We start from the raw sequence: 13,140 nt of genomic DNA on the forward strand, positions 1-13,140 counted from the left end.
CCTGACAGATTCCCCACAGCTTCCTGACAGATTCCCCACAGCTTCCTGACAGATTCCCCACAGCTTCCCCACAGATTCCCCACAGCTTCCTGACAGATTCCCCACAGCTTCCTGACAGCTTCCCCACAGATTCCCCACAGCTTCCTGACAGCTTCCCCACAGCTTCCCCACAGCTTCCCCACAGATTCCCCACATACGGTGCTGGATCAAGGATGATTGTTCTCCCCCAATTAATAAAGCAGCTTCGCTCCAAATGTGGACTACATGTGTGACATTTAAAGCCTCAGCCTGTCCACCGGAAATAAAAAATAGTTTTGTGCTGTCTGATGTAACGTTAAATTATCACTATGGCATCCAGTCACAACACAGCAGGCTTTTCCCAGCATGCATCCAGTAGCTTGCTAGTTAAAAGGCACAACACAGTCGAGAAGGTGTTAGTTACCAGTATCGTTCTGCCTCATTCCCCTTGAGATGTCTAATATGTTAAATGTACAGTTGAAGTCGGAAGTTTGCATTCATCTTAGCCAAATACATTTAAACTCAGTTTTTACACAATTCCTGACATTTAATCCCAGTAAAAAATGTCCTGTCTTAGGTCAGTTAGGATCACCACTTGAGTTTAAGAATGTGAAATGTCAGAATAATAGTAGAGAGAATTACTTATTTCAGCTTTTATTTCTTTCATCACATTCCCAGTGGGACAGAAGTTTACATACACTCAATTAGTATTTGGTAGCATTGTCTATAAATTGTTTAACTTGAGTCAAACGTTTCGGGTAGCCTTCCACAAGCTTCCCACAATAAGATGGGTGAACTTTGGCCCATTCCTCTTGACAGAGCTGGTGTAACTGAGTCAGGTTTGTAGGCTTCCTTGCTCGCAAACGCTTTTTCAGTTCTGCCCACAAATCTTCTATAGGATTGAGGTCAGGGCTTTGTGATGGCCACTCCAATACCTTGACTTTGTTGTCCTTAAGCCATTTTGCCACAACTTTGGAAATATGCTTTGGGTCATAGTCCATTTGGAAGACCCATTCAAGACCAAGCTTCCTGACTGATGTCGTGAGATGTTGCTTCAATATAATCACATAATTGTCCATCCTCATGATGACATCTATTTTGTGAAGTACAACAGTCCCTCCTGCAGCAAAGCACCCCCGCAGGATGCTGCCATCCATGTGCTTCACGGTTGGGATGGTGTTCTTTGACTCGCAAGCCTCCCCCTTTTTCCTCCAAACATAATGATCATTATGGCGAAATTGTTCTATTTTTGTTTCATCAGACCAGAGGACATTTCTCCAAAAAGTATGATCTTTGTCCCCAGACGCAGTTGCAAACCGTAGTCTGACGTTTTTTATGGCGGTTTTGGAGCAGTGGCTTCTTCCTTGCTGAGCGTCCTTTCAGGTTGTTGATATAGGACTCGTTTTTACTGTGGATATAGATACTTTTGTACCTGTTTCCTCTAGCATCTTCACAAGGTCCTTTGCTGTTGTTCTGGGATTGATTTGCACTTTTCACCCCAAAGTACGTTCATCTCTTCCTGAGCGGTATGACAGCTGCCTGGTCCCATGGTGTTTATACTTGCGTATTATTGTTTTTATAGATGAATGTGGTACCTTCAGGCATTTGTAAATTGCTCCCAAGTATGAACCAGACTTGTGGAAGTCTACCATTTTTTTCAGACGTCTTGGCTGATTTCTTTTGATTTTCTCATGATGTCAAGCAAAGAGGCACTGAGTTTGAATGTTGGCCTTGAAATACATCCACAGGTACACCTCCAATTGACTTAAATTACATCAATTATACTATCAGAAGCTCCTAAAGCCATGAAATAATTTTCTGGAATTTTCCAAGCTGTTTAAAAGCACAGTCAACTTAGTGTATGTAAACTTCTGACCCACTGGAATTGTGGTACAGTGAATTATAAGTGAAATAATCTGTCTGCAAATAATTTTGGGAAAAATGTATTGTGTCTGTCACACCCTGACCATAGTTTGCTTTGTATGTTTCTATGTTTTGGTTGGTCAGGGTGTGATCTGAGTGAGCATTCTATGTTGGATGTCTTGTTTGTCTATTTCTATGTCTGGCCTGATATGAATCTCAATCAGAGGCAGGTGTTAGTCATTGTCTCTGATTGGGAACCATATTTAGGTAGCCTGGGTTTCACTGTGTGTTTGTGGGTGATTGTTCCTGTCTCTGTGTTTGCACCAGATAGGACTGTTTAGGTTTTCGCACATGTATTGTTTTGTTAGTTATTTAATGTCTAGTTCCTTTATCAAAGAACATGAATAACCACCACGCTGCATTTTGGTCCTCTTCTCCTTCACCACAGGAAAACCCTTACAGTGTCATTCACAAAGTAGATGTCCTAACCAACTTGCCAAAACTATAGTTTGTTATAGTTTATAGTGGTTGAAAAACAAATTTTAATGACTCTAACCTAAGTGAATGTAAACTTCCGACTTCAACTGTAAGCAAAGTCACATGACACTCACATGTGATGACGGCTATATTAAGGAGCTACGTATTTAAATGAGTTAAGGTTATAAAACACTTCCACTGGTGGATAATATTTCGGGCTTTAAGTGAAGTTGCATGAAGCCCGAAGTAATTCCTTTTTTTTGGTGGGAGGGGTTTACCCACTTTTTCTCCCCAATTTCGATCTTGTCTCATCACTGCAAGTCCCCAACGGCTCGGGAGGCGAAGGTCGAGTAATGTGTCTTCCCGAAACATGACCCGCCTAAGTGCGCTTCTTAACAACTGTCTGCTTAACACGGAAGTCATTCTGCACCAATGTGTCAGAGGAAACACTATTCAACTGATGTCCGAGATCAGCCTCCAGGCGCCCAGCCTGCCACAGGGACAACATGGAGTTAACCGGGACAACATGGAGTTAACCGGGACAACATGGAGTTAACCGGGACAACTCGGACAACATGGAGTTAACCGGGACAACATGGAGTTAACCGGGACAACATGGAGTTAACCGTGACAACATGGAGTTAACCGGGACAACATGGAGTTAACCGGGTCAACATGGAGTTAACCCGGACAACATGGAGTTAACCGGGACAACATGAAGTTAACCAGGACAACATGGAGTTAACCCGGACAACTCGGACAACATGGAGTTAACCGGAACAACATGGACTTAACCGGGACAACATGGAGTTAACCCGGACAACTCGGACAACATGGAGTTAATCGGGACAACATGGAGTTAACCGGGACAACTCGGACAACATGGAGTTAACCGGGACAACATGGAGTTAACCCAGACAACATGGATTTAACCGGGACAACATAGAGTTAACCGGGACAACATAGAGTTAACTGGGACAACATAGAGTTAACCAGGACAACATGGAGTTAACCGGGACAACATGGAGTTGCTAAATGACTTAAATGTATGTAAATGTAATGGAGTTAACCGGGACAACATGGAGTTAACCGGGACAACATGGAGTTAATCGGGACAACATGGAGTTAACCGGGACAACATGGAGTTAACCGGGACAACATGGAGTTAACCGGGACAACATGGAGTTAACCGGGACAACATGGAGTTAACCCGGACAACATGGAGTTAACCGGGACAACATGGACTTAACCGGGACAACATGGAGTTAACCCGGACAACATGGAGTTAACCGGGACAACATGGAGTTAACCGGGACAACATGGAGTTAACCGGGACAACATGGAGTTAACCGGGACAACTCGGACATGGAGTTAACCGGGACAACATGGAGTTAACCGTGACAACATGGAGTTAACCGGGACAACATGGAGTTAACCCAGACAACATGGAGTTAACCGGGACAACATGGAGTTAACCGGGACAACATGGAGTTAACCGGGACAACATGGAGTTTCTGCCCCGCTCTATCAGACTCCCTATAAGGCCAGTTGTGATAAAGCCTGGAATCGAACCGGGGTCTGTAGTGACGCCTCTAGTCCTCTGCGACACTCGGCAGAACCCAGTTACAGTCATTTCTTTTGACATGAGTCAATTTACTATGAATTGGTTTCATCCAAATATCAATCAATTTTATGGAAAACATGATTTTCACAGTTTGGGACCTTTAAATGTGAAGTTACTATTTGTCTAACCCCAGACAGCAAACTCCAAGCTTCTACTCTTAGTATGGTATGGTTTGTTTTCCAAAAAAACACTATTCCTCATCCACAGGGATTACAGGATACACCCACTATTCCTCATCCACAGGGATATAAACCACTATTCCACAGGACAGGGATATTCTGGAGTGTTCCATAGAACACGTGTAATGCTTTGACTAATTTAGAGAATATAAATTAGCATTCTGTTGACAGAGTAGGGTGTGAATCCCTAAGATTACCGTATTCGCTATATAGTGCGTTACTTTTGACCTGACGCGGCTTTCATCTGAGAAACACCCACAGAGCCTCATCTGAGAAACACCCACAGAGCCTCATGTGAGACAAACCCACAGAGCCTCATCTGAGAAACACCCACAGAGCCTCATCTGAGAAACACCCACAGAGCCTCATGTGAGACACACACCCACAGAGCCTCATCTGAGACACACCCACAGAGCCTCATCTGAGACACACACCCACAGAGCCTCATCTGAGACACACCCACAGAGCCTCATCTGAGACACACCCACAGAGCCTCATCTAAGACACACCCACAGAGCCTCATCTGAGACACACACCCACAGAGCCTCATCTGAGACACACCCACAGAGCCTCATCTGAGACACACCCACAGAGCCTCATCTGAGAAACACCCACAGAGCCTCATCTGAGAAACACCCACAGAGCCTCATCTGAGAAACACCCACAGAGCCTCATCTGAGAAACACCCACAGAGCCTCATCTAAGACACACCCACAGAGCCTCATCTAAGACACACCCACAGAGCCTCATCTAAGACACACCCACAGAGCCTCGTCTGAGACACACACCCACAGAGCCTCATCTGAGACACACCCACAGAGCCTCATCTAAGACACACCCACAGAGCCTCATCTGAGACACACCCACAGAGCCTCATGTGAGACACACCCACAGAGTCTCATCTAAGACACACCCACAGAGCCTCATCTGAGACACACACCCACAGAGCCTCATCTGAGACACACCCACAGAGTATCATCTGAGACACACCAACAGAGCCTCATCTGAGAAACACCCACAGAGCCTCATGTGAGACACACCCACAGAGTCTCATCTAAGACACACCCACAGAGCCTCATCTGAGACACACACCCACAGAGCCTCATCTGAGACACACCCACAGAGCCTCATCTAAGACACACCCACAGAGCCTCATCTGAGACACACACCCACAGAGTCTCATCTGAGAAACACCCACAAAGCCTCATCTGAGAAACACCCACAGAGCCTCATCTAAGACACACACCCACAGAGCCTCATCTGAGACACACCCACAGAGCCTCATCTGAGACACACACCCACAGAGCCTCATCTGAGACACACCCACAGAGCCTCATCTGAGACACACCCACAGAGCCTCATCTAAGAAACACCCACAGAGCCTCATCTGAGACACACCCACAGAGTATCATCTGAGACACACCCACAGAGCCTCATCTGAGACACACCCACAGAGTCTCATCTAAGACACACCCACAGAGCCTCATCTGAGACACACACCCACAGAGCCTCATTTGAGACACAACCACAGAGTCTCATCTAAGACACACCCACAGAGCCTCGTCTGAGACACACACCCACAGAGCCTCATCTGAGACACACCCACAGAGTCTCATCTAAGACACACCCACAGAGCCTCATCTGAGACACACACCCACAGAGCCTCATCTGAGACACACACCCACAGAGCCTCATCTGAGAAACACCCACAGAGCCTCATCTGAGACACACACCCACAGAGCCTCATCTGAGACACACCCACAGAGCCTCATCTGAGACACACCCACAGAGCCTCATCTGAGACACACCCACAGAGCCTCATATAAGACACACCCACAGAGTCTCATCTGAGACACACCCACAGAGCCTCATCTGAGACACACCCACAGAGCCTCATCTGAGACACACCCACAGAGCCTCATCTGGGAAACACCCACAGAGCCTCATCTAAGACACACACCCACAGAGCCTCATGTGAGACACACACCCACAGAGCCTCATCTGAGACACACCCACAGAGCCTCATCTGAGACACACACCCACAGAGCCTCATCTGAGACACACCCACAGAGCCTCATCTGAGACACACCCACAGAGCCTCATCTAAGACACACCCACAGAGCCTCATCTGAGACACACACCCACAGAGCCTCATCTGAGACACACCCACAGAGCCTCATCTGAGACACACCCACAGAGCCTCATCTGAGAAACACCCACAGAGCCTCATCTGAGAAACACCCACAGAGCCTCATCTGAGAAACACCCACAGAGCCTCATCTGAGAAACACCCACAGAGCCTCATCTAAGACACACCCACAGAGCCTCATCTAAGACACACCCACAGAGCCTCGTCTGAGACACACACCCACAGAGCCTCATCTGAGACACACCCACAGAGCCTCATCTAAGACACACCCACAGAGCCTCATCTGAGACACACCCACAGAGTATCATCTGAGACACACCCACAGAGCCTCATCTGAGAAACACCCACAGAGCCTCATGTGAGACACACCCACAGAGTCTCATCTAAGACACACCCACAGAGCCTCATCTGAGACACACACCCACAGAGCCTCATCTGAGACACACCCACAGAGTATCATCTGAGACACACCAACAGAGCCTCATCTGAGAAACACCCACAGAGCCTCATGTGAGACACACCCACAGAGTCTCATCTAAGACACACCCACAGAGCCTCATCTGAGACACACACCCACAGAGCCTCATCTGAGACACACCCACAGAGCCTCATCTAAGACACACCCACAGAGCCTCATCTGAGACACACACCCACAGAGTCTCATCTGAGAAACACCCACAAAGCCTCATCTGAGAAACACCCGCAGAGCCTCATCTAAGACACACACCCACAGAGCCTCATCTGAGACACACCCACAGAGCCTCATCTGAGACACACACCCACAGAGCCTCATCTGAGACACACCCACAGAGCCTCATCTGAGACACACCCACAGAGCCTCATCTAAGACACACCCACAGAGCCTCATCTGAGACACACCCACAGAGTATCATCTGAGACACACCCACAGAGCCTCATCTGAGACACACTCACAGAGTCTCATCTAAGACACACCCACAGAGCCTCATCTGAGACACACACCCACAGAGCCTCATTTGAGACACAACCACAGAGTCTCATCTAAGACACACCCACAGAGCCTCGTCTGAGACACACACCCACAGAGCCTCATCTGAGACACACCCACAGAGTCTCATCTAAGACACACCCACAGAGCCTCATCTGAGACACACACCCACAGAGCCTCATCTGAGACACACACCCACAGAGCCTCATCTGAGAAACACCCACAGAGCCTCATCTGAGACACACACCCACAGAGCCTCATCTGAGACACACCCACAGAGCCTCATCTGAGACACACCCACAGAGCCTCATCTGAGACACACCCACAGAGCCTCATCTGAGACACACCCACAGAGTCTCATCTGAGACACACCCACAGAGCCTCATCTGAGACACACCCACAGAGCCTCATCTGAGACACACCCACAGAGCCTCATCTGGGAAACACCCACAGAGCCTCATCTAAGACACACACCCACAGAGTCTCATGTGAGACACACCCACAGAGCCTCATCTGAGACACACCCCACAGAGCCTCATCTGAGAAACACCCACAGAGCCTCATCTGAGACACACACCCACAGAGCCTCATCTGAGACACACCCACAGAGCCTCATCTGAGACACACCCACAGAGCCTCATCTGAGACACACCCACAGAGCCTCATATAAGACACACCCACAGAGTCTCATCTGAGACACACCCACAGAGCCTCATCTGAGACACACCCACAGAGCCTCATCTGAGACACACCCACAGAGCCTCATCTGAGACACACCCACAGAGCCTCATCTAAGACACACACCCACAGAGCCTCATGTGAGACACACACCCACAGAGCCTCATCTGAGACACACCCACAGAGCCTCATCTGAGACACACACCCACAGAGCCTCATCTGAGACACACCCACAGAGCCTCATCTGAGACACACCCACAGAGCCTCATCTAAGACACACCCACAGAGCCTCATCTGAGACACACACCCACAGAGCCTCATCTGAGACACACCCACAGAGCCTCATCTGAGACACACCCACAGAGCCTCATCTGAGAAACACCCACAGAGCCTCATCTGAGAAACACCCACAGAGCCTCATCTGAGAAACACCCACAGAGCCTCATCTGAGAAACACCCACAGAGCCTCATCTAAGACACACCCACAGAGCCTCATCTAAGACACACCCACAGAGCCTCGTCTGAGACACACACCCACAGAGCCTCATCTGAGACACACCCACAGAGCCTCATCTAAGACACACCCACAGAGCCTCATCTGAGACACACCCACAGAGTATCATCTGAGACACACCCACAGAGCCTCATCTGAGAAACACCCACAGAGCCTCATGTGAGACACACCCACAGAGTCTCATCTAAGACACACCCACAGAGCCTCATCTGAGACACACACCCACAGAGCCTCATCTGAGACACACCCACAGAGTATCATCTGAGACACACCAACAGAGCCTCATCTGAGAAACACCCACAGAGCCTCATGTGAGACACACCCACAGAGTCTCATCTAAGACACACCCACAGAGCCTCATCTGAGACACACACCCACAGAGCCTCATCTGAGACACACCCACAGAGCCTCATCTAAGACACACCCACAGAGCCTCATCTGAGACACACACCCACAGAGTCTCATCTGAGAAACACCCACAAAGCCTCATCTGAGAAACACCCGCAGAGCCTCATCTAAGACACACACCCACAGAGCCTCATCTGAGACACACCCACAGAGCCTCATCTGAGACACACACCCACAGAGCCTCATCTGAGACACACCCACAGAGCCTCATCTGAGACACACCCACAGAGCCTCATCTAAGACACACCCACAGAGCCTCATCTGAGACACACCCACAGAGTATCATCTGAGACACACCCACAGAGCCTCATCTGAGACACACTCACAGAGTCTCATCTAAGACACACCCACAGAGCCTCATCTGAGACACACACCCACAGAGCCTCATTTGAGACACAACCACAGAGTCTCATCTAAGACACACCCACAGAGCCTCGTCTGAGACTCATCTGAGACACACCCACAGAGTCTCATCTAAGACACACCCACAGAGCCTCATCTGAGACACACACCCACAGAGCCTCATCTGAGACACACACCCACAGAGCCTCATCTGAGAAACACCCACAGAGCCTCATCTGAGACACACACACAGAGCCTCATCTGAGACACACCCACAGAGCCTCATCTGAGACACACCCACCCTCATCTGAGACACACCCACAGAGCCTCATCTGAGACACACCCACAGAGTCTCATCTGAGACACACCCACAGAGCCTCATCTGAGACACACCCACAGAGCCTCATCTGAGACACACCCACAGAGCCTCATCTGGGAAACACCCACAGAGCCTCATCTAAGACACACACCCACAGAGTCTCATCTGAGACACACCCACAGAGCCTCATCTGAGACACACCCACAGAGCCTCATCTAAGACACACCCACAGAGCCTCATCTGAGACACACCCACAGAGCCTCATCTGAGACACACCCACAGAGCCTCATCTGAGACACACCCACAGAGCCTCATCTGAGACACACCCACAGAGCCTCATCTGAGACACACCCACAGAGCCTCATCTGAGACACACCCACAGAGCCTCATCTGAGACACACCCACAGAGCCTCATCTGAGACACACCCACAGAGCCTCATCTGAGACACACCCACAGAGCCTCATCTGAGACACACCCACAGAGCCACATCTGAGACACATTGCTGTAAGCACAGCGCATGGGTACTAGTGGTGTAATGGGTTTGTGTTCTGGTGCAGGTTTGGACTGCCAACTGGGACATTTAAATACATTAGCTAGGTAGAGAACAGCTGTGTGGATACCTTTTCTATCAGACAAGCAATAATTAAAGTGATATTCTCTGCACATATCTCCAACCGAAAACTATGATCCATGGGGATATACTGGCAGACATCTGATCATTTCCCATTACAGTTTTAATGTCCCCATATCTATTGTAAACCCTATAGGCCTGTGTGAAATACCCATATGGATATGCTGGCTGACAAGTAATGATTTCCTGTTAAAATGTTAACGATATTTCCATGTCTGTATTCCTATGTCCAGTCCTGTGTGTGTAAATCTGGGACAAATTGTGTGTCCTAATCGATCAGAGATAACCATTGGCTGCTAATATAATAAGAAGGTGGGAAAACCCAATTGATCTGCGGTAATATGACATTTGCGGTTGCTATGACCACAACGGCGATTGGTGCAGGTAGGCCCTAACTACAGTTGCCCTACTACTGCGGTTCAGAGTTGAATAGGCCCAGAACTCTGAAGGTAGTTATTGGCAGGGATATTGGGGGTGTATTCCGTGAGGTGAATACATACTGGTGTGCCCTACAACTGAACGAGGCATGGAGCTGTCCTTCAGCACCACGCTCTATGAACGTTCCACAACGCTGTGCCCTACAACTGAACGAGGCCTGAATGCGAAAGCAGTGAGCGAAAAGCAGTGCGGTGGCGGCATGGAGCTGTCCTTCAGCACCAAGCTCTATGAACGTTCCACAACGCTGTGCCCTACAACTGAACGAGGCCTGAATGCGAAAGCGGTGAGCGAATAGCAGTGCGGTGGCGGCATGGAGCTGTCCTTCAGCACCACGCTCTATGAACGTTCCACAACGCTGTGCCCTAACTGAACGAGGCCTGAATGCGAGAGCAGTAGAGCGGTGCGGTCGCAGTACGAAGCTGTTCTTTCAAAACCATGCACTACTGAAGCAATGCGGTGCCGTATACAGGAAGTAGTCCTTTCAGCACCATGCAATGCTATTGAAGTTCAACCATTTTTACTGTTGCCGGGTATCTCGCAGTACAGATACCGGTTTTAAGAACTGAGCTGAGTCTTTAAACCTGAACTTGATGTCTCACACGATGAAATAAAAAGGTATATGCGTACTAGCATTATACAACTTTACAGGATGTGGTACACTGTAGCCTTTCAAGCATACAACAGCATCACACATGCATCAAACACTTGGGGAAGAGGACACATACCAGCATCAGTGGGCTGAAATCGATTTCTAAACATTTAGATGTATCTCGGGTGTAAATTAAGGCCATTTATGGAATCTGAAATAGTTATGAGAAGATATAATTCACTCGGTGTGTTTGTGTCCCTAATAACGTAATGATATAGACAGCAACGACACCGTGTTAATAAGCTTTTCTTACCTGAAACAGACGTAATATGTTCGCCACCATGATCGATACAGAACTCGCTGAAGCTCCTATCACTCCCACAACTTTTTCTGGCTTGACGAACACTGGTGGTTCACCGTTAGTACACCTCACATCCGACGTGTCTTTTTGTATGAGTGCCTGCACAAAAGTCAGAGACTTCTCCAGAGCATAGGTGTCCCTCGAACACGTATCGAGCACCCGGGCACCTAGTGTGACATTGGGAAGAAGATCGTCATCACTGTTGATTTGGTCCAAGGCATACATCATAGCTTCGAGACGATGGATCCCGTTCTCTTTCTTGATATCTCCACACGGCTCCCCCGGGATCCCCCGGGCGTGCACAGGGAAGAGGCCGCCAAGGGTCAGGTCTCCCTCCATTCTTATGGAATGTGGTGCATAAATTTCCTGCGATGCCGTAAGGTCCAATAGAGCTTTCATTACACATAATACTTTCCACGTAAAGTAGGGTTTCTTCAGTTCTAGAACCACACCACCATTCCTTAGCTTGGCCATGGTCTCTCTCTCGCTCTTTCCCCTTATGCCTCCTCCGACTTCGATTTAGAAAAAAGACCGGACGCACCGATGCACTTTTTTTTATAATACTTAAATTAAATAAAGGTGAGGCATCGTCCAAAGTAAGTTCATGTGTGCTTATTTGTAAGAAGAAAATGCGCAGGTGAGAAAGGTGCGCATATTATTCCGCTATAGCCTACCGACGGGTTTGCCAATGCGTTACTCCTCCTAAATGTGCGCACGACTTCCCAATAGCAGTGTACGGTTCCCACAATCGCTTGTTGCTCGGACACCCATTCCAGGTTTGAAGACAGTGGGTCGACATTCAATAAAGAACACTAACCGACTAATACTTTGTAGAAAGAAAAATGTAATGGATACTAATCATAACTCATTAAATGTATTTAAATACGCATTAAATGCGCACGAATACGTGATGTTGATATTCCACGGTTTAAAGCGTGAATCACCACTGAACTCCCACCGTGCGCTGATGTCATAGGCTACTTTCCACAACGAATATCTAAACGCTAATAAATTGTTTTAAAACAAACGGACAACTCGGGAATTCTTCAAGATATAGAACTCCGAAAAGTTGACATTTATTTCACAAGCAGTCCATCACAGGAGCACACATCTTGAGGCGCATGATGATAACGGAATTGCGTTCTGAACATGTTCAGCTGGTGTCTGTGACATCCTCCTCTTCACGCAAACAACGAACTTCTCCGAGACTCCCGTTTGCCTAAGAATGCAGCGGCTTCTCTCTGATGAAAGTAGTCTTTCTTTCGTTGTTGATCCCTTAGAAATCTCTCACTTGCAAGGAGAGGAGACATACAAGTATCTCCCCCTGAGCGCTACGGAGGGAATGACGCCTTCTCTCTCTCTCTCTCTCTCTCTCTCTCTCTCTCTCTCTCTCTCTCTCTCTCTCTCTCTCTCTCTCTCTCTCTCTCTCTCTCGCTCACCATCTCTTTCTTTCTCTCCACGGAAAAATCAAATATGCGTTTGTAAAATGACTTAATGCCCAAAGCCTGCAAACACACATTTTATTTTTCAGCTTAAATCACAGGATGGGCTTTTATGTGTATCCCAGTCTACTACACCAACG

The 13,140-nt window shown here is 48.2% G+C and overlaps 1 protein-coding gene across 2 annotated transcripts in view; it reads right to left on the bottom strand.

The window, feature by feature from the left end:
- Positions 1-12,881, bottom strand: part of LOC118400637 (metabotropic glutamate receptor 7) — a 512,169-nt gene extending 499,288 nt beyond the window's left edge. For both annotated transcript variants that reach the window (XM_052474151.1, XM_052474153.1), the window contains exon 1: positions 11,511-12,881. In XM_052474151.1, coding sequence (XP_052330111.1) covers positions 11,511-12,032 — 522 coding nt within the window. In that variant the 5' untranslated portion in view covers positions 12,033-12,881. The remainder of the gene's footprint in view (positions 1-11,510) is intronic.
- Between the last annotated feature and the right edge of the window lie 259 nt (positions 12,882-13,140).

The sequence above is a fragment of the Oncorhynchus keta genome, chromosome 21 (genome assembly GCF_023373465.1).
Source record: "Oncorhynchus keta strain PuntledgeMale-10-30-2019 chromosome 21, Oket_V2, whole genome shotgun sequence".
NCBI lineage: Eukaryota > Metazoa > Chordata > Actinopteri > Salmoniformes > Salmonidae > Oncorhynchus > Oncorhynchus keta.